The sequence below is a fragment of the Ammospiza caudacuta genome, chromosome 2, assembly GCF_027887145.1.
Source record: "Ammospiza caudacuta isolate bAmmCau1 chromosome 2, bAmmCau1.pri, whole genome shotgun sequence".
NCBI lineage: Eukaryota > Metazoa > Chordata > Aves > Passeriformes > Passerellidae > Ammospiza > Ammospiza caudacuta.
In genome coordinates, this window is record NC_080594.1 from 82,962,847 (window position 1) to 82,986,742 (window position 23,896).

At 38.2% G+C, this 23,896-nt stretch overlaps 1 protein-coding gene across 2 annotated transcripts in view; it reads right to left on the reverse strand.

The window, feature by feature from the left end:
• FGF14 (fibroblast growth factor 14) overlaps nt 1-23,896 on the reverse strand; it is a 381,670-nt gene that overhangs the window by 120,046 nt on the left and 237,728 nt on the right. Inside the window, exon 1 of one of the 2 annotated variants that reach the window (XM_058825425.1) lies at nt 5,528-5,720. The exons of the other annotated variant lie outside the window; for it this stretch is intronic. Within the exon in view, the coding sequence (XP_058681408.1) occupies nt 5,528-5,720 (193 nt within the window). Of the gene's footprint in view, nt 1-5,527; nt 5,721-23,896 lie in introns of those variants that run through there. 2 annotated transcript variants of the gene reach the window in all.

The following is a 23,896-nucleotide window of genomic DNA, read 5'->3' on the forward strand; positions in this document are numbered from 1 at the left end:
TTTTTGACCATAATAAAAGAAATTTAAAGCTCTACTAATTTTCTCATCCTTTTCTACCATGGAATAGGAATCTTTTTTCTATTTTCACACTTTTCAGTGTATGTCAGAGCATAAGATCTGAGATAATAATAATAATAATAATAATAATAATAATAATAATAATAATAATAATAATAATAATAATAATAATAAATCTTGAAAACAAAAGTGTGCCTGCTTCAAAGGGTTTCAGTAAAAACTGATGTCACAGTAGGAATACATGCCAGGGGTACATCTTCCTATCTATCACTAACTCCAGTACTTGTATAAGGCAGACAGGAGCTTACACATGACCAAGTAAGACAGACCTCTGTCTACTCACAAAAAAAAATGGAGATCCACAGTTGTGTATCTTCAAAACTATGCTTAGAGTCTAAAGCAAACGACTTCAACAGAAAAATGTTCTGTAATAAACTTTTTGAGTGTCATCTCTATATTGAAATTAATTACTTCTGTCTGTAAGCTGCTGACTTGAAAATTCAAATATAATTTCAAGTTCCAGATTTTGTTTGATTGAAATCAGAGCCTGAAACAATAAAAAATTGCATCTGTTAATAGATTATATATTGCTAAAGGATAAGATTCTGTCATTAAATACAATGTAGAAACCTGACCTCACCTCTAACATTTCTATTGGTACATCACCATGAATCAAAAACCACCTGTACTGTAATTTCCCTTATTGTCTATAATAATCAGATAATTTAGTTCTGCAATCCATTTAATAGATACAATAAGGCATATACTTTACAGGACTATATGTGGACTGAAACTGCCTGAACTTTAGAGATCCAGAAGATCACTCAAGCTTGAAGAGTTCATTTTCTAATGAAGAGTTAAATTGCCAATTACTAAGTGAAGATATTCAAAAGTAATATTAGTATATGAAAGATATTCTGAAATGACACTGTGCTAGAGCACTATCTGTACATTAAATGCCCACTATTCTATCACCCCTGTTTGAGATATTGCTAAAAATCAATAGTCCCTAAAATTATGTTACCATTTTCAAGCTTTTTTTTCCCATTTGCTCTCAAAGCCAACTCATTCATCACATTTAGACCTACCAGTACCAGCTTAGAATAAAGATTTCATCCCAGGCATTACTGTATTTTTTTAAAAAGCTTCTGATAGCAAGCAAGGGTTGATGTGAAATACTGAATGCATGGGAAAGAAAGCTTGAGACTGAGTCTAGAAAGTCATGTTTTCAAAAATATTTTTAAGTATGCTTAGAATATATTGCATGAAATGTAGCATATTTACACCGTTTCAGTTTGTGATTATCATGCAGTCCTTTGAACAGGTTAATGAAGGAAAAAATGAATGATTTCTTAAATAGACTGTTAAGACTGTGTTTATACTTCCAAAAGGGTTGTGGGTTAATCAATTCCATTTGATGAAAAGTAATGAAAAACATGCAACATCAGTTCAATACCCTGAGAAACAGACAATGCACCTAGACAATGCAAGACCTGTGGGCTTTAGTGAACTGCCAAGAAGAATTAATTCTGAGGACAATCTCACAGGAAAGCACAGACACCCTTCTTGGTCTGCTGAAACTTTGAGCAAGGCAGATCATGCAGTGCTGGAGCTTACTCCTGGGAGCGGATGTGGTTTCTGAAGCTTTGGGAAACAAGTCCTGGGCACTCACAAGCACAGATCTCCATTTCAGTTCCACTTTGTTCCACAAGTAGGGGAAGTAGAAACTACTTTCAGCACTATGTATATTGGGAATTATCTTATATCTGAGATTATGGGCCACTCCCACATCTGCCAAAAAACATTAGCTGATCTACTGACGAGTTTTCAAAAATGCTTTCTTTGGAGATTTAAATTACCTTTGTAGATGCAGTAAAATCTAATCAGTGCATTTTCTGAACACGTTCCCTAGGTCTCTCTTTCTTATAAATATTAATGCACAAAATCAGGGGCCAAGCCATCCCAAGATTCATACACTCTATGCATAAATTTAGAAGTTCTTAATGTGGTATTAGCACACAGAAACAGTAAACATCACACTTGGTTTTTAATACATTTAAATGTTGAGTATTTTTCAGTCGAATACTCCCAAGGGACCTAATTAACCAAATGAAGATTTTTCAGATTAGCAAAGCAGATAGATATATAGATGAAAATACAGGCTAAGAAGTTTGAATTTGCACCAATGACAAGCATATGTTTTAATCTCTGTGCTTTGTAGATGCATGAGGTGAAGTGACATTTATTTTCTTCTTTTCATTGGATAGCCCCAGGTTAGATAAGGTTATTTCACATGAAAACAAAATATCTGTCAATCCTCCCACTTGTGATTATATTAACATAAATTAAACATTAAACTATTATAACTAAACAACCTGCAATGCAAGAGAGGATGATTCAAAATTGATTGATGTCTGGCATCAGATAGGCAAGATCTTGGCTTCATGGTTATTTGGGAATTAATGACAGTGATTTGTTTATCAGATGACAGGTAGAACAAAATAAAAATTAAATAATTTTGAGATATCATAATACTAAACAATATGAATCAAAGATGTCCAGTAAATTAAAATTGTTTCATCCACTCAGTAGATTAGCAGACAAGTCTTTCACAGAAATCACTTTGGCAGTTTAATTAACTTATCAAAGTCTTATAAAGGCTGTTTGAAACTATTCTGCCATCTATCATTGGAGCAAATATTTAAGTAAATACAAATTACTCTTTATTCTGTGTGAGCTCCTGGATGTATCTTTAATGCTACCATTTCTAAATGTTAGTCTCCCAAAGCACACTTCTGTTGATATTTTAGTATGCCCCTAAAGGAAGGACTATGAACAGAGAATTTGTTACAATGACAGAAAAAAAAATTCATCAGGGTATACACCAGATCGAAGCATTTTCTGCATTCATAATAACTTCATTTTTTTCTAAAATAAATCCCACTGAACAACAACAGTACTAACAGGCATTTTTAAAGAAGACTTTAAAAATCAAGAATATTTTTTAAAGTTTGCTGACATGTTTGCATGTGTGCATATATTGTGTATATCTATTTATCTAATTCACATTCGTACATATATGTACAAGGTTAAATGTGTATTTTTAATTTAAAAAGCAGCATCACCAGTTTTTGCTGCATGACTGTTTCAAAGATGGAAAGACAGTTCCTTTTCATATGTAAGTACAAAGCAAAACACTTTTTTATTTTAAAAACAGTCTTGCTTTTACTGTTCTACATAAAAAAAAAATCTACATGTAATTCTACTCTTCCATTGAATTGTATGAGAATGCTACAGATGTTTTGTCACATCTCGATTAGCTCATTTTTCACAATGCTCTTGTGACACTCTGTATCATTTACACAAGGTTTATTTGTCAAAATCCCATAGCACCTTTCTGACAACAGATGTTTTGAAATTCATCCTATTTTGCTTGGCAAAGACTTATTTAATGGATTTGACAGTATGATTTCAGTGACAAATTCACTGGCCATTTAACTCAGTTTAGAAAACCTAAAACCAGACTCTGATAAATGTTCATTTTGTAATTCTTATAATGTATTTTAAAGGAATTGCCCTTATAAAATAGGGTTTGTTTGGGTTTTTTCACAAATGATTATTCACTCAAATCTATCCTGCATAAGATGTTTAAGTAAAGACTTTGGCTTGATTACTTCTTCAGTTTGTCTCTTAAATAGAATGCAACTTTGAATCCACAGGTATTCCATGTATCACTTTGTGCATCAGGAACAGAGATAGTAAAAGCTATGATAGCATTTTTTTCAGCAGGAATTCTTCCAGATGAGCATTAATTCTGAGACCTTAATGTGAACCAATGGATAAATATCCCCATGTCTCATCATGAAGGAAGATAAACTCTGGGGTCTGATACTGCAGATTTTACTGGTGAACAGCCCTTGTTCTGACTGCTCTTGCTGAAATGTTCTGTGTCAGTGGTACAGGTTAACAGTGGAGTTATGTTCTAATTCAGGTCTCTTTTTCAGGAATGTGACAAAGTGCCTTATGAAAAATGAATGAATGAAAAAGGATTAATTCAAAAGTCTCTTTAAAGCCCCTTCTCACCTAAAAAAATGTTTGGCATCTCAGCATTGCAAGGCAGTCCTCTCTTCCTCAAATAGTAATACTGTCAAATACAGATTTTCCCCCAAAAAGACGGCACAGGTGGTCAAACACAATTGCTGTTAGCAATCCCTAAACATGTTTTCCTGAAGAGTATTACTTATAAAAATTCACCATCATAAACCAGATAATCTAGTCTTTTAAAGCACACATAGACCTCTCTGAAAAAAGCCACCATAGATTTTGCCACTGACATTTTCCTGCTCATCTGCACTGTATCCCTGTACTATCTAAAAATGGCAAGATTTGGCTTGCATTAGGAGTTACAATAAATAATTTTACTGCAAGAAAGCCATGTAAAAATAAAATTGTGTGGACTTTGTTGATTTACGTTTTTTCAAATGTGAGCCATGGAAAAGAAGGAGGAAGCATCAATCAGGAGAGTTCCCTGATTATGCTTAAAATGCTCTTCCGACCCAACCTAAAGAGGAGCTGTAGTATACATACCAAACCACAACACATGGTGGCATTCTCTATAATGTAACAGAGGGTGGTTTGTACTTTATCACTGACTGGTAGGTATTCGCCATGCTTCAAGTGATACTTAACATTTTCACTCTTCAAAATATAATAATTTTGTTATAAAACTACTTTTTTCCTGAGGACAATAGAGTAAGTCATTACCATTTCTGAATGCTGCTTAATTTATTTTTTTTTTAATTAGAGAAGTCACTGCAACACCATTTTAGTCCTTTTATTTCTAGGGTTCTAATACAAAGAACTGGATAGAAGGCAATCAGCAAGGTACCAGTTTTCTCCACTGACTCCTGGTCATCTACCCTGAAGAAGAGCTGCCTGCAAAACCTGCTGGTCTGCAGGGCAAGGCCCTGGCTGGGAACGGGCAACAGGCACCTGGGTACCCACAGGGATGCTGAGAAGCTCTCCCACAGCAGCCGGACTTGCCTTACCTCTCACTGTGTGCTGACTGGGAAGTCACCGAGCGAGCAGCGGGGAGGGACCCCGTCACCACAGCCAGGCTGCACCTGCACTTTGGTGGCTCAGGGAAGGGGCTGGCGACCGCCGGCCCCCGGACACCGGACACCCAGAGCGCCGTGCGCTCTTTGTCCTTCAGAGAGACACACAGGCGAGACGGAGAAGTTCGGGGCGGCGGGCAGGGCTCCCTGAGGGGCTTGCTGCGCCTGTCGTGACCCACACCGGAGCCCCGGCGCCGACAGCGGGGCAGCCAGGCTGGCCCGGGGGTCCCGACTGCAGGCTGCAGCCCGTGGAGCCCTGGCCCGCCGCCGGGGAGCCGGGAGCCGCGGGCGGGCAGGACCGGGGCGGCGCCCGGCCCGGGAAGTTTCTCGCCACAGGTTGTCCCCTCCCGCCCGCCCCCCGGGAGCCGCGGGCGGGCCCGGCCACAGGGACGCACCTTGGCGCCGCAACCGCCGCTTCTTGAGCCCGAAGATGCGGACCTTGGAGAAGATGTCCACCAGGTTGCCATTGCAGAGCCCGCGGTTCTTGTTGGGGCTGTTCCGCCTCCTGCTGGCCGAGGGCCGGTCCCAGTGCTGCTCCCTCGCCTGCCGCTTCTGGCGGATCAAGCCGCTGGCGATGGCCGCTGCCATGGCTGCTCGCCGGCTCGCCCACGCCGGGCAGGGAGGAGGGAGGCGGCGAGGCGCTCAGCCCCGGCGGGATCCCATCCCCGGGGGCGAGGGCGAGCGGGAGCCTCCTCCGGCCCGGGGCGCGGCTGCGGAGGGGCGCCCGCACCGTGCGGCCGGCGGGAGCTGCCGCCGCCAAGGGTCACCGCATGGGTGCCCGCCGTCCCCCCCGCCGTGTCCCGGCGCAGGGGCTCCTGCTCGGGCGGCCGTCTGCCGGCGGGCTGGCGGGGCGAGCGGGACTCGGGGCAGAGCCGCGCCCGGAAGGCTCCGGTCGGGTCGGGTCGATCGAGTCGGGTCGGGTCCGCCCGGCAGCGTCGCCTCCCGGGGCTGCCCCTCAGCCCCGAGCCGCCGCCGCCCGCTCGCCCGGCGCTGCCATCGCCACGGCCGGGGCGGCTACCGCCGCCTCTCCCCGGCTCCCGCCTGATGATTGCCAAGTGCTTTAGAAATCAGCATCTGGAGAGAGCAATCTTCTTCTCCGGGGAGAACTGTAATCACGGCTCCTCGGTCCCACCCCGCTCCAGCCTCCCCTACACACGCACGCACACACACACACACACACACACAGAGGCACACACACACACACACACACACACAGAGGCACACACACACACAGGCACGCACCGCTGGAGCTTCTTTTTGTCCTCCCCAAGGCGAGGGGCGGCGAGGGTGCAAGCAGTGGAGGAGGGGGAATGGGTTAAGACAGAAGAAAAAAGCACAGAGGGAGAGAGGCGGAGGGACGGGCTGATGCTGATGTGGTTTTCTGGTGGGAACCGGGAGGTTCCCTGTGGATCCGCCGCCAGCTGCCTCTGCCCCCCGTTAGGCTTCCAGGTGGCTTCGTGCGGGGCTCCCTTCCCGGGGAAAGAAGGAGGGCTCTGCGAGCTGCCGGAGGGGCGTATGGCCCTCCCCGTTCTCCTTCGCCCGCCCCGGCACTCCGAGGATCCCTCTCTCACGCACCCTCTCTCCAGCTCCCCGGCAGCGGCTCCCTGCCGGCCGCCCCCCACCCCCAGCGGTGACACCGGCACCTGTCCCCGTCCCCAGGCGGGAAGCGGCAGGCAGGGCGGGCGGGACACCGCGGGAGCCGGAGGCAGGGCGGGCGGGCCAGGGACACGGCGCTCCGCCAAGGACACCCTGCCCCGCGCAGTGCCCCCGCCCGCCCCCTCGGCCCCCAGGCAGGAGCGGACCGAGCAGCAGGGAACTCTGGGGTTCTGCCTCACGGGAAGGTTTTGGAGCCGTGAGCTGAGGGGCTGAGGGGACCTTCAACTCAAATATCAAAGGGATTACATGGGGCACCCACAAACAGCCACAGCAGGTGGATTTACTAATCCCCAGCACCGTGTAAAATTACAGGCTATGTCTTGGAGCACTTAAGGAAGCACCAGCCAAGCTCACTAGACACAGAAAACCCCGAGAAGTTCATAAGGCACTGCAAATAGTAAATACCATGTAATGTAAGACATCCCATTTATTTCCTTTCACCTTTTACTGTTGGCTCGTCTCCCTTTTCAAATAATGGCCCAAAGTTTTTTGAATTTACTTTCTGCAAGCCTAATGGTTAAACTTCCTGAAGTTTTAGCTAGCCAGAGGAAATTAGAGAAAGAAAACAAGCAGCTACACAGAAAAATATTGTTAGCCTCTAAAGAAGGGCAGATGCTTGCACAGGCAATTATCATGTATTATCTATTTTTATACTGTTTTCACAGTGCTCTAATCTCTTATTAGATGGTGTTGAGGGGTTTTTGTTTTGCTTTGGTGCTTTGGTGCTTTTTTGTTTTGGTTTGGTTTTGGTTTGTTTTGTTTTGTTTTGTTTTTGTGGTTGCTTTTCGGGTTTTTTTAACGGGCTTGAAAGTGTAGATATTCACCCAGAAAAATTCACTCTTTTGCAATACAGAACCAAGTACAGGTTCTTGTTTCAGCAGAGGCTTCAGCTTCTTTGATATTGACCATTTTGCCCCCTAAATCCTTTAATCTACAAAGCACTATTTTTATACAGAGGGCAAAAGTGTATGGTGGGAACTCCAGTATACAGGGATTTTGTATTAATACTAGACCAACTAGGAACAGAACATGCACAATCGGATCTGGATAATACATTTTAATTCTATTTAAAAGTGTCTCTAAAGAGATTCAGCTAAGACTCATTGGATTTCCTATCTGGCAATTTTTACAGAGCAGCAATTTCCTTACAACGGTTACAATTGCCTTAACTAATGCAATTAGACAGAGAGGTGGTTATTAAAAAAAATAAAATTAAATTTCAATGTAGTATTTTTGCATACTGCTGTCTTTTTCCTTCCTCCTCAAAAGTGGACAAGGCACGGAGTGGCGTTCCTTAGACCCCTCAAGAGGGAAGCGCTGCCCCAGTGCGCGGGCCCGGCCCCGGGCCCTGTCCCTGTCCCTGTCCCGCCTGGTTCTGCCTTCAGCACCACGGACAGCGCAGCAGCGGTGGCCGCGCACGGTCGGGGACACCCCGGCCCCACCGCGGGGAGCGGGCAGGACACAGCCCAAAGTCAGCTCGACTTGGCTGCTGGCTCCAAACAAAGGAATGAATGAGAGCGAGTAGAGTGAAACAGAGGCCAGCCACCCACTATCTCTCAGGAATGCAGAGGTACAATACAACCCTAACATTTGCGTGAGAAACTCCAAAAGGATGTGGATCCCAAGTCCCTCTCTAGAGCACCAGATGATGCTATGCATCATATACTATCTACTACTATTGTTCCTTTCTATATTTTCCTTCAAATCCTGGGCCTGTGCCAAAACACTCTGACATTTCTCAACCACATGATGCTCGGTTGAGAAAGAAAAGCAAGATAGAGGGTGAAAACGGGTGGTATGCCTATAGACAAAGAGAAAATGTGTTTCTTACTCCAGAGATTAAAACGAAAAAGAAAACAAGAAAAGCTTTGTACTCACATCTCAGAAATGCAGAGCAGTTGTTTACATCTTGGGGTTTTACAAAGAAAACTCAAGAGAGCCATCTGGTGTCCTAACCTGTGATAAAATGTGTGCAATTCTAGTCCAAGTGAAGGTTCTGCTAACAGATGGATTGCACAAGTATGAACATATCAGATACCTTAAAAACTGGGAACTGCATGAGTATATGCATTTAGGGCAAATGGATATATCCTAGGTATGACATATTTTACATTAAAACAGAGTTTTATCTCTGATTAACAAAACTTTAGATATGAAAACAAATTATTAAAAGGCAAAGAGGGGGAGAAAAGGCTTTCAGTGCTTTCTACTCTCCCATCTATTAATTTCTAACTGGTATTTTATTATGGATTTCAGAAGTTTTCTAAACAAAAACATTATAGAATCTATAAAATTTCTTTTTTTGATGAATTTTATACTAAAAATTAAATGTATATAAAGTGTGTATAAAATACTTGGTTTTTTATATGTTAGGGGATGAAACATTATTATTCCTTTTTTTTAATGTATTACTGAGAAGAAACCATATTCCATTTCAGCTAATTTAACATGTAAATTTCAATGTGACCTTTTTAGTCATGAAAGTTCAATACTAAAATATACACCATTGTTGTTTGCATATGTGCATGTACCAGAGATACATAAAATGCTTTTATGAGAAATTCAATTAGGAAAAATGCTATTCAATGCTTTATAGTCTATTCTGCCTAGATCCATAAGCTACAAAATGTATAGAACTTAAAGTGTCATCTTTACACATTATGGGCTTTGGGTTTTTTCTTTTTTATTGATTTATTTTGACTTATTATATGTCTTGCAATAACTTGGATAATGTTACAAGCTGCAGAGTAATGCAGTTCAATGCAGTCATGCGCACACACTCCACCCAAATTTTCTCCTCCCAGATATCCTGAAACCACTCTTGATATCCAAACAAAATAAATCAAATAAAGCCTAAATTTCTTACAAGCAGATATTTTCTACAAGTGCAAAATGTCAGATTATTACATTACTACTAAACATGTTTAAGTTTAATGAGCTATGGTGAAGTTTTTACTGCACTTGCCTGCGAAGAGTAGGGCACGCAGAGTTCAGTTGTCCAGTTAAATACACTAGAAGATGATGAGGTAAAGTCAGCTTACATTCTGGAAGTCATTAATAAAGTATAGTGAATCTAGATGTTCTTTCAGACTCTACAGAGTTTTGTGTCTTTGCAAACGTTTTGTTTTTTCCTTTGGAAGATGTTGTGTTCTATAGCAGCACAAGTACTAGCACCTTGCTCCTTATACCATTCAAAACAGAAAGGATGGTCTAGGGTTAAAAAGTACCAATTTAGGCCTAACAATTCAAAGGCATGCATAAAAGTACATCTAGACCAATGGGAAAATTTAATATTCCAAGAAGAGACATTTCAGGAATGGAGAAATTACTTGTTTCTAAATTGTGATGGATTTATTTAATCACCCATGTGGTGCTTCTGATCAGACTGATTGCCAAATTACTGTTTCCAGCTGAAGTTGTAATTCTGATTTGTTGCTTCTGACAAAAACAAATTATTGAAGGTTGCTGGTAGTTTAGGTGGACCATAATTAAAGTGTCTAAATTCAATGTACATACTAAGACCCCTCCACTCCCTCAAATATCATAAGAAATTGTGATACAGTCCTACAAATAGAATTATTTATGTAATTGTATAACTGATATACTCCCAAGGCACACAGTATGTATGTATAGGGAGGATGAGTGCTGGTAAGCAACAGTAACTTTCAATTCTTGATTTAAATGTCTTGAGGGAAAAAGATGGAGCAGGAGAAGTAATGACTTCAACAAGGTGAAACATAATCTATGGCTTACTCTATAGGTTGGTAAGTGTTTAATTGTACAAAACTGAACAAGCTAGAAAAATGTTTGTCAACTTGAAAGCTCACATCTTTCATGAGCAGACCAGTATGAACATATTAAAGCATAGATAATAATTCCTTTTTCAGATAGCTTATATGCATTCCATGTTTATAAGAAGACTAGTACAATATGTTTGTGCAATGAGCTGTTAACAGTTTAAATTAGGTCAGTTTTATATGTTCTTGTCTATTAATCTGGATATAATTCTCCTTATAAGTTATTGTTAGTTTCCCAAAAGGCAATGTACTATGAAGCACTGAAGTTTAAAATCCTTAACACCCTGAACACTTGAGTGATAAGACTTTGATAAGACTTTGAAGATAAGACTCATTGATAAGACTTTGAAGAACATTAAGAACAAAATTTGTTTAACATGATAATATGTTTCACAGAATTCGGATTTCTATCATTTCACACTTCTTTGTGTCAAAAGCACTCAGCTTTCAGTCTCAACATTCACAATGTACTTGAGGAGCCAAAATCATACCTATTAAAATTACTAAATACATAGAAGGTCCTATGGAGTCACTTGTTTAAATAGATCCAGTGAATCCGTTTAATTAAGATAAAAGTAAGCTTCCAATATATTGTTCAAAGAACTGCACATACTTTAACCAGCTTCTTCACAGGATTTGGCTTATGTATCCAACTCATAAGAAAAAACATTAAAACATGATTCCTGTATACGCAAGAATATATTAATGCACCATGCAAGGCAGTCTAGCACTAGATGACTGGTTATGCAGAGAACTATCAAAACATTCTATTCAAGTATAAACACTATTCAAATACAGAACACCTGCAATGCTGCCTATAGCAGCTCAGGTGCAATATTTCTTCTGCATTCACATATTACATTCATTTCTTTCACATACTTCCTGAGATACATCCATAACTCAAAGGACTAAGTAGCTCTACACTAGATATTGACTTATTCTTTAGACATTACATGATTCTTAGATTTCTTTTACTTTTGCTTTTTTTTTACTTTGCTGTCCCCCTTTCCTCTCCAATGCTAAATTGCACGGATTATGCTGTAGTAATGAGCCTTATGAATAGTCTTGTATCTAGGAAAATACCTGCTTTCATTCAGAGTTTCATTTTTTATTCCATGGGCTAAGTCTTCATCCTTCAACAGGGGGGAAAAGGTGGATGAAGATTCTTAATGCTATTTTTAACAATTGATCTTTTGGCCAGATAAGATGTATGATTACAGCTGCACACTTCTAGCAAAGCTCCTGTGACACCTTTCATGACCCTTTCTGTTTTTCACTCTATCTTTCCTCTACTTCTGATATCACTTCTTTTGAGACCAGGTGAACAAAAGAAACCAGCTGGGTTGACAGGAGTATCTGTACAGCACAGAGATCATATAAGGATCACCAAAATAGCTCACCCAGACCCAAAACTTAAACCCAAGAAGTTTCTTTTAAACAATTAATGACAACAGTGAAGGAAGAAAAAATAAAGAAATAATCAAGACCACTTTCAGTATATAGTCCAAAAAAGTAATTAAAAATCAAATACTTTGTGGTTTCTGCAGTGACATATATAATATTTTATCTTTAAAAATGAAATAATCTCTTTAAAGAGAGGTTTGTAATAACTGATAACAGATACACATTACCATTAATTTTGTTCTTACTAAAGCTAATAGCAGATCTGCCACAAGACTGCTTCAAACAAGGCTCTGGTGACACAAGCCAGAAAAAGGACTGTCATTAAAGAAAAACAAACACAAACAGCATCCCCCCACCCCCCATCTTTAGTCCACACAGCTGCAGAGAGCAGTTTAAGATTTAGAGGCCTAAAAACAGCATGGAGAGCTTCTTCATTAATATGCACAGCTTAAGCCAACATCTGTTGCGTTTACTTATCTAGCCACAGCAGGACTTGTCTGCTTGGCCTGACTTCTGGAACATGCAACAGACTTTGCTGTTATTCTCTCAAGTAACTGAAAGTCCCTGTAAGGCGAGTCTGCTTAATTTTGTTCTACAGAAACAAAGGAAACACTGTCCCTAAGAAATTCAGTCTCTACAGTGAATTGGCTCTGGAGTCAGTGCAGCTGGCAGAGCATGTAAGCTGCTCTACCTGTTGCATGCTACTCTCCAGCGAGGATTTCCTGCACCTAGAACATATTTGCAAATGGATTTCTTGCTTTCCTTGGAACCAGTATGAAAACACATGACAATATGAGAAGAAAATGTGCAGTACTTCTGAACCATTGGAACAAGGAAGATGTTGGATTTTGACCATCTCACAGAGATCCAGGAGAAAAGTACTTTATTACAAAAAGCACATTAAAATAAAATACTGAACAGAAAAGATAGTATGAGCAGAGATGTACATAAATTGCTATCTTGAGAAGCCGAAGAATGATTCCCTCAAAAAGCATCTAATAATCTTTTAAGTATAAAACGTGATTTTTACCAGTGACAGGAGGAGCTGCAGCATGTCTGCCCATGCACATGAATGCACACATGCACACACAAAAACATCCACAACAACACTTTGTTTCTTGGAAGAAAGCATGAAAAATAGTCTCTGCCAAATAATCTAGGAAAAAATGATCTTATTTTCTGCTATGTGACCTAGAATTGACAGTGTAATTAATTTAAGATAACTTTCAGATAGTTATCTTTGTTTGCAATTATTCTGCTTTTGATTAACTTTTGAATAACTTTGGATTTGCAATCCCTTTGATACTATTTTAAAGACATTTACAAGGAAAAAATAAACAAAAACAAAACTAACATCCCATTTTTTTCTTGTTCAAGAGGTAAGATCATACAGTATTTCTCTGGGTACTGAAGGGAGAAAATAGAGATACAGAACAATTCTGGCTAATACCATGTTCATCTAAAGGGTAAGCCTTGATTCCCTCTCAAGTCTAATCAAATAGACATGACCATTCCTTTGGGGTTTAGACACAACCAATATCCTCTGAAAAAAGTCCCATACTCTGTTCCCCTTTCCAAGCAAACAGAAAATTCAGTGCACTGTCTAACACTTCATTGAATGCAACAAACTGGTGTCAGATATAAATCTCTGAATAACAAGTATGGCTATCTTCTTGTCAGTTAATCTAGATTTTTAGAAGTATCTGACAAGCTAATATAGTTTATATTAGCATAGGAACAGATTTTTCCTTTCTCCCCCTCAATGTTTCTTTCACTCTATATTATTTTCTTTCACTGACAGATTTCCTTTGCATTGACACACAATTGTTAAGAAAAAGATGCAAACAAATATTATCTATTACAAAAACAAACAAACAAACAAACAAACAAGCAAACAAAAAAAAAAACACCAGGAGGAAACTTTTCAGATTTCACTCTTCTCTTGTCTCTTTGATAATCAGTTTAATTCAGCTCTAGCTTCATCAGCAGCAGTGGTACTTGCTGTATCAGCATTTCCATTTTACTTCTTCCAAAACAGAAACATTTATTTCTTCTACGCTTTTTTATGTCTTTAAAAAAATCCTAACAAAATCAGTAATGAATGCTTTGACCTAAGGAGAAAAAAAAACGACCTTAAGGACTTCTGCTTACCCATCTTGTTACTTATATGATCATCAAGATCATATCAAAACATCAAGACAAGTTTCACAGACTTTTGCTATCTTTTTATTTATTTTCGATGATGATGATGCTAGATATAATATAATGAATACTAGAACTATTTTTAAATCCTGAAAAAATTGGAGTCCCTGTTTATGTTACTGTGGTGACATTCCTGGCTATTAGTTCAAATACCACAGTATTTATTATTAGTGGTAATAGCATGAATACTTCTAATATAGTGACTTTATTTTACAACCCAGTCTTACAGAGTCAACACAAAATATCTGACATTTAAGACTTAACTCATCAAAACCTTTCAACATCATATCTCTCTAAAGTGCAGTGCAATTATCTGATTTGCCAGCAGTGGACACTGTTTGTCTAGTTATTCACAGATATATTGACTGAGGAATATCTTGCAACATATACCAGCATATTTTTCTTTAATTCCTTGCACTGCAAGTAATTAAAAAAAAAAAAAAAAAAAAAAAAAAAAAAGGAGTTATTTGTACCAGACACAAGCTAAGTAAAAGTTGTGTGGTAGAAATATTTTTCAACATCTGTGTAATAGCATACTGCACCTTTAAAAAAAAGAAAAATGTTAAGTAACTTTAGGAAAAATAAATATAGACTTATTCACATGGGGTTGGTTTCTACCTTAATCATAATAATTTCAAGTTGTAGAAGATGTTCTGATGTGAAAAATAAACAATTATTTGCTTGTATTTTCCATAGAGTGATGTTTATGAGACTGAAACTATACAGGCTTTGCATTTTTCTATGAAATTCTTGCAAATAATAACATGAGCAAGCTAAAAATTCTAAGAAGAATATTCACTTGAGTTTCCTCTACTATTTGTTGAATAAAAAAATTGTTCAAGATCTGCAAAGGATATGTTTTACCCCTGATATTTTTACAGGGGCTTTGATGTTAAGCTGAAAAGCAAGGATTTTTAGGATGAAAGAATAGATAGCTATAAGACCAACACAAAGAGTTGCAAAAGATTTAGTAGAAATCAGCATAGCTAGCTAGAAGACAGTTTCCATTCATCTTAAAAATAGAAAGTAAGTGTTAGCATTTTTTAAAAGCCATACACAGGTTTAATCATATATAATTGTATCTTAGGCACTATTAAAAAAGTTACAGCAATCACCTACTTATTTCATTATTCAAATGATTCATTAGGCTCCTCCTAAAATGCCTATCAGTCTAACACTTAAATAAATGCAGTTCTCATGTAAGAATGTACAGTATCTTAATAGCACAATTAGCTCATTTTCTGCCTAATGCAGCTGAAACCTCATAAACAAGGCCCAAAACTCTGCTGCCAGTCTGTGTACACAGGACACCCACAGAGGCTATCAGAAATATGCTTTTTGTCATATGAAAAGTCAATTGTATTCAGTGGCAGTGATGCCTTAAGTTTTAGCCTTCATCTTTTCCAGATTCTGTACTGCATTAGTATATAACTCTGAACTTCATATAAAGTATTTGAAAGTTATCTTCACAGTTTAGTCAGACAAAACAATCCTTTTCTAGCCTGAGAACCACGGAACCACTGCAGCTTCAGGCCCAAAAAGTATAAACAGGAACTGAGGAGAGCAATCTGGGAGGATGGGACTTCATAACCTCAAGCTGTAATTGGACAATTTGCCCCAATATGTAAATGGACCAAAGCTTTTAAAAGAGTGAAAACTTGTGACCCAGCGTACATCTTGCATACAGCTACAGCCAGGTCCTTGTAGTACTCAAGTTGTATCCTTTGAAGGCCTTTAAATAAATACCTACTTTATTCCTTTGACTCTGTCTAGCCTCTGTTCTAGGTAGCCTCTCAAGGCATCAGTAGGACCATTTGAGATCTGGCTAAGACTATTGTGAAATTGCCTCCCAGAAAGCTGGGAACCTCAGACATATTGGTGTGAGGTCTAGCTTCTAGCAGGCTGCCTTCCAGTCTCCGAGAATCTGGAGTATCCACTCGGTCAATGATTTTTTCAGTATTTTATGTTATGTATAAAAGCGGCTTAGAAGCCATCAGTCAGTGCACAAACACAGAATACTCGGACTGGAGTCAGAGACTGCTGAAACTTCCTTCCAGTCACATCAGCTCTTCAAACTGCTCAGTCTTTGACACTGGTAAGCAGAACACTGTGACTTCCAAAATCCCACTTTTCCCAAGCAACCTACCTTAAAACTGAACTCACTACTGGTGGACAAGGTTTCTTTTCAAAGTCAATCCACTGGGACATATTTATTACAAAAAATCTGTAAGCATCCCTTGCATTGCCCTTCTGTGTTCAGGTAGGTCTTGTATTTACAGACACAAACTCAAATTAAAATTTATCACCCCAAGTCTCAGGGCTTTTTTTACTTATTTCCAGACTTAGTTTAAACTCTGTGGAAACTTGATTTAGCTACAGATGTAGGGAGGAAGAGCTAAATTAATACCAGGAAACAGCTTGATGAGTGGAAGCTCTCTTTGATGCAATCCAAACTGTGCTCTGTAAATAATAAGTGAGAGGTTCTGGCTATGCTAGACTGACAAGGAAGAACAGAAGTCATTAGAAACAGAACAATCTGGCAGCCAGATTGCTCTGAACCTTAGCTCCTTTGCTAAAATTCTCTCTAGAGACAAAGCCATCCTTTCTGGGCCTTAAAGCTCAAAGAAAAACAATTTACATGTAATAGTTTATTGTGAAGAAAAGAGGAAAGTTTAAAGTTATGGTTGCAGTTTTACAGATGTGGAATAGGGTATTATACCATTCTCTAAGTGTCAGTCATATAAGTAAGTTTTTGGTGATTTTGTTTACTATTTTGTCATACAAAATAATAGTGCTTTGATGCTACTCACAATTTTTAAATTAACTGCCAAAACCTTGGATACAGGCAGATCAACTTAGCATTGAATCAATTTTTAAAATAAACATCCTCATTAAAAAAAAAAAAAAAAAAATTACCAACAGCAGCAGACCTGGATCTGAACAGCATACAGGTATTTCTAAATCTAATGGTTTTCTTTTTCCTAAGACAGAAAAATACTTTTGTTTTACAACAACTGAAAATGTATGTAAAAAAAGGATTAAAAATATTTTATCTGATAAGGTGCCTGAGCACCATTTATTTCTGAAATTATTTATGATTATAAGTCAGCACATTTAAAAATGTGGAGCTGTTGGCAACTTAAACTTCGACTGTTTCTTACATGCTTCACAAGACATGGAATTTTCTGAAGCAGAGATAATCTTTACCACTTCTAGTATATCTACAAAATATTATTTTCTGATGCTGTTGTTTTATGACCCATAACATTCAAACTTTCCCTCTACAAGCTGATCTATCAATGGTCTACACAGGCTCAAAAATGAATATCAGCAGTTGCCTGACAAAGCTTAAGCAACTTAGGTCTCAGACTCAAAAAGTTTCTCCAAAGATCATCACAGGACATAATTTCTTATATTTTTACTTAAAAAATATTTATTTAATAATTATGCTTTATAAAGGCATAGATTTATATACGAAATTAAACACACACAAACACAAAATTTGCCCACTGCCAAAGATGAAATGTAAGACTGAGTCTAGAAAACAAAACTTCAAAGAGCCTGTCAGGAGTGAATCTAAATGAAAAGATAGGTACAAGATGGAAGGGTATAAGAAAATGTGTCTTTAAAAGTCCTCAGAATTTTTTTACAAGGATAGAGGAATTAAGGTTTGAGACATGTATACTGACACATGTGAAAACACTAATGAGAGATTAAAAAATTATATAAATAAAGATGTTGTTCAAAGAAATCTGTGAACATTTTAGTGATCTAAGCAAATTTTAAATCAATCATTACTAAATTAAGACTATTTTCTTTATTCCAAGTATTCAAGAAAACAAATGAAGCTACAGAAATGCCTTTTTGAACTGAAAGAACAAATCTCTTTTGCAGACTGAAATATGAATTGGCCATTTTTTTTATAAAATCCCCTTCCTAAGACAGCTAACTTAACATTAATTGTCTCAGAGTTTCAGTTAAGAGGGTACTCAGCACCCTGCCTGTACAGGAATTTTTCCAACACAGATTCTAAGGTGCTGAATGCAAGACTCCATTCCTCTTCCACTGGCCTTAAAAGCAGCTTTTAGATTTATATCCCTAAGCCTAATTCTAACTCTCTGAAATGTACCTCTGATGCTTCAAACACAATGAAGTATTTAAGCTCCTATAGGAGTTTATACCAACAAAAAAGTTTGAGATAAGCTTTTTAGAAAAGAAATTTTCAAATTTACTTAAAAAGTTATCAGTTTTCTGTAGCTAATAAGTGGCTGTTTGAAACAGGCTTTCTGTATTCCAGCATAAGCTGAAATATCCTGGATTTCCTTTCTTTCCTGCTTAGAGTTCTCAAGCCCATCAGAAATCTTTAGGCCATTTAATTTTTCTCACAAAAACCAGCAAGGGTGCTAATTAAAAGATTATGTAAAACAGATACAATGTGAGGCACTCTAGCAATATAAATTATCAGGGATAAGCCTCTTTCATGCATTCAGTTATACATGCTGGAACTTTAATATTTTGTATTGTAGCTCTGATCATTTCTCCTGATTATTCAGTGATGCCTGAACATATCCCAAGACAGATCTTCTTTCTCTTCTGACTATACTTAATCAACATTCTAACATATTAACAAAAATCTGGTGTACATGTACTTTTTTGCACACAGGGGCTCCCATAGTGACCTTAAAGCTGAGAGAAAAGTAACTGCAGATTTATTATCTAGCTAGCAGAAATTAATAGTACTGTGAGCATCTTTTCTCTGTGATTAGAGCTGGATATCTCCTCACTATTTCTCTGCAGATAAGTGGCAAGATACTTGTAAATGCTTCCAACTTTTGGGCTGGAAGTGAGGAAGGGAAATGAAAGCATTAGATGAAAATCTGGGATGGTCTATGTTGTAAAGCCCTCCCAGCTTCCAATATATATTTTCACACACACTGAGTTTGAAAGAATATTTCCATTTTAAAGCTTCTTACATTAAAATGCTATATAATCCATTGGCCTTTTGTATAAGCTTAATGATAATTATTTTCATTGAACTAAGTCAGCTATTAAAAAATATTCTTGATGCAGTTCTGCCATAAAACTAAGCACTATACCTTATTTAGCTAAGACACAATACACAAGTTTACTCATTCTAACCACCAGCACATGTTGACACTGCCTTGAGAAAATGAATTTTAACTTTATTTGAATTTAAAGGCAGGCTAGAGATACTGCCCTGCTCTGGGTTGCTCTGCTCCAGATAAACACAGAAGTACAAGCAAAAAAGCCCCTCTATTTTCCCAATATCTCCTTGTGGATACTCAATTTTCAAATGTATATTAATGACAAAAACTGACTTTTCCTAAAATGTACTTTCTCTGTCCCTTTTCTCTGTTTGGTAGACAACACTAGCTCTTTGTTCCTTTATTTGGCTTTGTTAACTTTATGCTGCCACCAAAAAGCCACAACCTTTGCACGTTGATTCAGTCTGTGCTATTTTTGAATTGTTGATTACTTTGATTTAGCTTCCTTATAATCAAATCTTATTCTCTCCTTTGTGGCAGAGCTCTCCTTTGGAAACCACTGAGGTACCTCCATAGTGTTATACTGCTCTGTGTATGTGGTGTCTCCTGTAAGGACTGAGCCTCTGTGACAGCTGGGACAAGACAAATCCTGCAGCCCACTGGTGATCTCCATATGCTAAACATCTCTGGTTTCATCACCTATCCTTACAACTAATGGCTTTTTCCCACAATGCAAAATATAAGAGGAAACCAGTGCTGCTGCCAGCATCAGAATATTTGTAAAGTCTTGATGTGGAGCAGAGAGTTGTACATCCTTTAATATAAATTTATAACTTTAGTATAAATAGAGCCATAATCTGTAAAATAGGGCCAGTGGTGTTCATGTAGTCTTAGTTTTGTGTCAATTACAATCATTAATACAGGAAAGAAAATTAATTCTGAAGAACAGTAGGTAGATATTAAAAGATGAACAGTTTTTTTCACTGATATACTCACTTTTACTGTCAATTAGAGGCAATTTCCTTGCTTATCCTCTCCCCAGATAACATGGTAAATAAAGCAACAAACACCCTAAACTACACATTTAGAAAATTAAAATTTTATAAGTAAAAAAATAAAAAAACAACAACAAAAAACCCCTTGTATGTATTCTTTAAAAGCCAAGATCATAAAGGATCAGAACAATCTAATTCACCTGTAATGTTGACTTAACTGATAACTTGACAATTGAAATTACTTGTTTTTTTCTGACGAATAAACACAAAAGCCAGGAAATACAATCTCATTCAGAAGTTGAACATTAGAGTGACAGAAACGTTGCCCTATTCCCCTTTGCCTACTCTCTAACCAGCAGGTGGCACAAAGAGCAACAATAGTGCTCAAGCTCACCCAAAACACATTGTTATGTACTGCACGTTCCTCACTACAAGATCAAAGATGATTCCTTTATTTTTTGTGTAATATTGATTCAACTCAAGCTCCAAACAATGCTAATATTACTCATTTTTGAAAACACCCTCATATTTATTATGACCCCTTAAGAAATCTTCAGCTAATCAAAGAAACATTGCTAAGAAAGCACTGTGGGAATCTGGAGTGAGAGATTATGCAGAAATATATATATAACACATACAAGCCTAAAGAACTCTTTGAGGATTCAGATTCGCAGTTGATACAGATTTATAATAACGGAAGATGCAAAGAACTAGACTGAGATCACCTAAACAGCACTAGAAGTTTCAAATTCAGGCTCCCTCTACGTGGATCAACTTGTCCAAAGGAGACAAACATCTGCTGAGACTTAGGGAAGAATCTCACCACCCTCTACTGATTATAAATAAATCTGTGCCCCTAATAATTAGTCTAAATGAGAGAGGGAAGTATTCAACAGCTTTGGTACAATAGGAATTATTTTTGCATCCAACTTCTTAAAAGGCGCTCTCTGATCTTGATTTAGATTCAATATCTGTCCCTTTTTCATCAAGATTTTACAAGCCTATTTTGTCCAGCCTGCAGATAGGTTATCTTCACTCTTTCAATCCCGTGTTTTGCTAACTATTCCTTCTCTTCTTTTCTGGAGATCTCCCCAGGTGTGAGAGAGATGCTGCAGAAGCTGTTCTTTCTCTGCTGAAGACCAGGCTCAGACCAGAATCAGAGCAGACATGAAGCTGGGTGAAGCTGCTCTGCCTTGGAGCACTCCTGTTGTGTCAAGCTGCAGCTGGCATAGTGCCATTTGTGTGCTGAATCACAGAACTGCTCAGGCTGGAAAAGACCTTTAAGACCATCAAGCTGGTGTGTAACAGGAGAGGGAACATTGATTTGTTTAGCACAGTCAACTTGTCATTGTGTTTATATGGTCACAGATGTCACAACTTTCTGTAGATACAGTACAAAGATATTCAAATGAAAAGTGAAGAGAGAAATGAAAATTCATTAGCTGCATCTATTTTAGCTAAATAATTTCCCATGGAAATCAATGCATTCAAATCTTGCAAGAGTCAGTAGAAAATGTGGACATGCCAGATACATTGTAAGAAGATCTCAGGGATAATACTACTGATTTATTTTTATTTTATTTTCATTTACTATCCTGAGCAGTAAGAATGATAAAAAACCTTGGAGGATTATTATGCTCTTGGTTAATTTGGTAATACTTTTTTAATAACCTGAGTTAATAATCTTTGTGAATCACATGACATCAGACCTGATTCCAGTACTTAACAGTGGCAGAAATTATTGAATGTATTTTCTATCTCACTACCTTCTGCCTCCAAATTTTTGCCCTCTCTTGCTTTTTTCCTCTACCCACAATCTTTGCCTTTCCCTTCAGAATTCTAATCCCTGTAAATTATTCACCTATCTTCTAAGGGATTTTTAGACTAAACACTCTAGGGTAAAGACCTGCCCTACCAATAGGAAATGAAAGCCAGGAAACCTCTCTTTCTTCTGTTATAAGGCTACCAAATTACCTGCTGCTCCCTTCTCTTAGAAGGTATTTGCTGCACAGGGCTACAGCCTGAACAGAAGAAAGAGATTGTCCCTCCTCACTCCCTGGCTGTAAGCTGCCATTCCCAAACCCCTCCTGTTTGTAAAAGACGTGTAGCTAAGATCTCTTTATCTATACAGATACCTATTTATTTCTAGCTATAGTCCAAAGCAAGTAAATCTATAACTGAAGAGGCTCTTTTAAAAATTATCATAATTTTATTCTGTGCTAGCTGTGCACCATAGCAGGAGAAATTAAACAAATCAAATGTGTAACAGAGCAAAGAAAGTTCTGAGCCCAACCTCCAGAGAAGGCTCTGGCTGTAAATACCAAGTGAACAAATACAAACAATTCCAGAGTAGTTTATAGCACTATTGAAGAAAAGAACTAAAATTTTATTTTGTTAGTAGAGAAAAGGAATTACAGATAAAATAGATTTTATTCACACAATTTCTTTTCTTGACAGAGATACTGCCTTTGCACTCAAATACCAGTAAAATTTCATGTTTAAAAGTCGCATGAAGAAACTGAATATTTTCATTTTAGTTAAACAAAGAAGAATTAAAAGAAAAAATGCTTGAAAGTAACTAATGCTCAGAGGTGACAACTCTGCAACCTATTTCAGGTGGTGTTGACATGGCTTTAAAACTAATTTTAAATTAGATACACAAAATCATTTGCTGGTAATTTGTAAAACTCTCAACTGTTCATACTGCCTATAAAAAGTTTGCAGTATCAAACTATTTGCAGTACTGCAGTTTGCAGTACCACTATTTTGAATATTATAAAATAAATATCTGCAATATTTTTGTATGCAAAAGGAATTGTCTTTTGACATTATTCCCCTGTTGTTGTGGAAAGGTGATGTTTCCCTGGTTCAAACAAAATTCTATCTGAATGCAGAGTTTAATATGTTAGGACAGAAAAGGATTATATTCTAGTTAGCAGAAAATCAGCAAATCTTTTTTTTTTCTTTTTTTTTTTTTTACATACCCTAAAAGCAAAAGGTGTAAATTCAAGTAATACTGTCAGATGCCTGTGTTAGAAGCCATTTAATGCAAAAGATTCACAGCAGGTGTCTTAACCATTAACAAACCCAAGAGCTACAAATTAAACGTTGACAGGCAATTTGGGAACATCTAGCCATTCCTCACTTCTTTCATATAATGGTGCAGTAGAAGCAAAATTATTTGCCATGTCGATGTCAGTAAGATGTACAAAAGAAATGTCAATGATTAGTCAGTGAATGTTCCCACCAAGACACTGACTATGTTCAGACAACTTCTCCCCTCTTATACAACTTATCCAAAGCTTTGAAATTCTGGAAGGGGCAATAAACAGAGCTCAGCAATGAAGAGCCAAGAACAGGGATCCATTTCTTGTTTTGAAAGTGATTAAAGGTATAGAAATGTAATTTCCTGGTCACAGAAGATGTGGTCATTCTGTGGAGATGGAAGGTCTTAGCCAAGAGCACATTTCTCTTTGCACTTGCTCTGTGTCTGTTTAGATAGATATTCAGTTCCTGAACAAACTGCAGTTTCATTTGCAGTTTTCATTTATCCACTAGTCTCCAGCTCCCTTAGTGCACTGCTTCCCTCTTCTAGTGACCAACAGCTTTAGGGGGAGTTAAAGCAGCTCACACATCCAATAGAAAAAATGGCATTAGTTTTAGCAGGTCAGCCTGCAGGATATTCATGCTGATCCTGCTCCCCA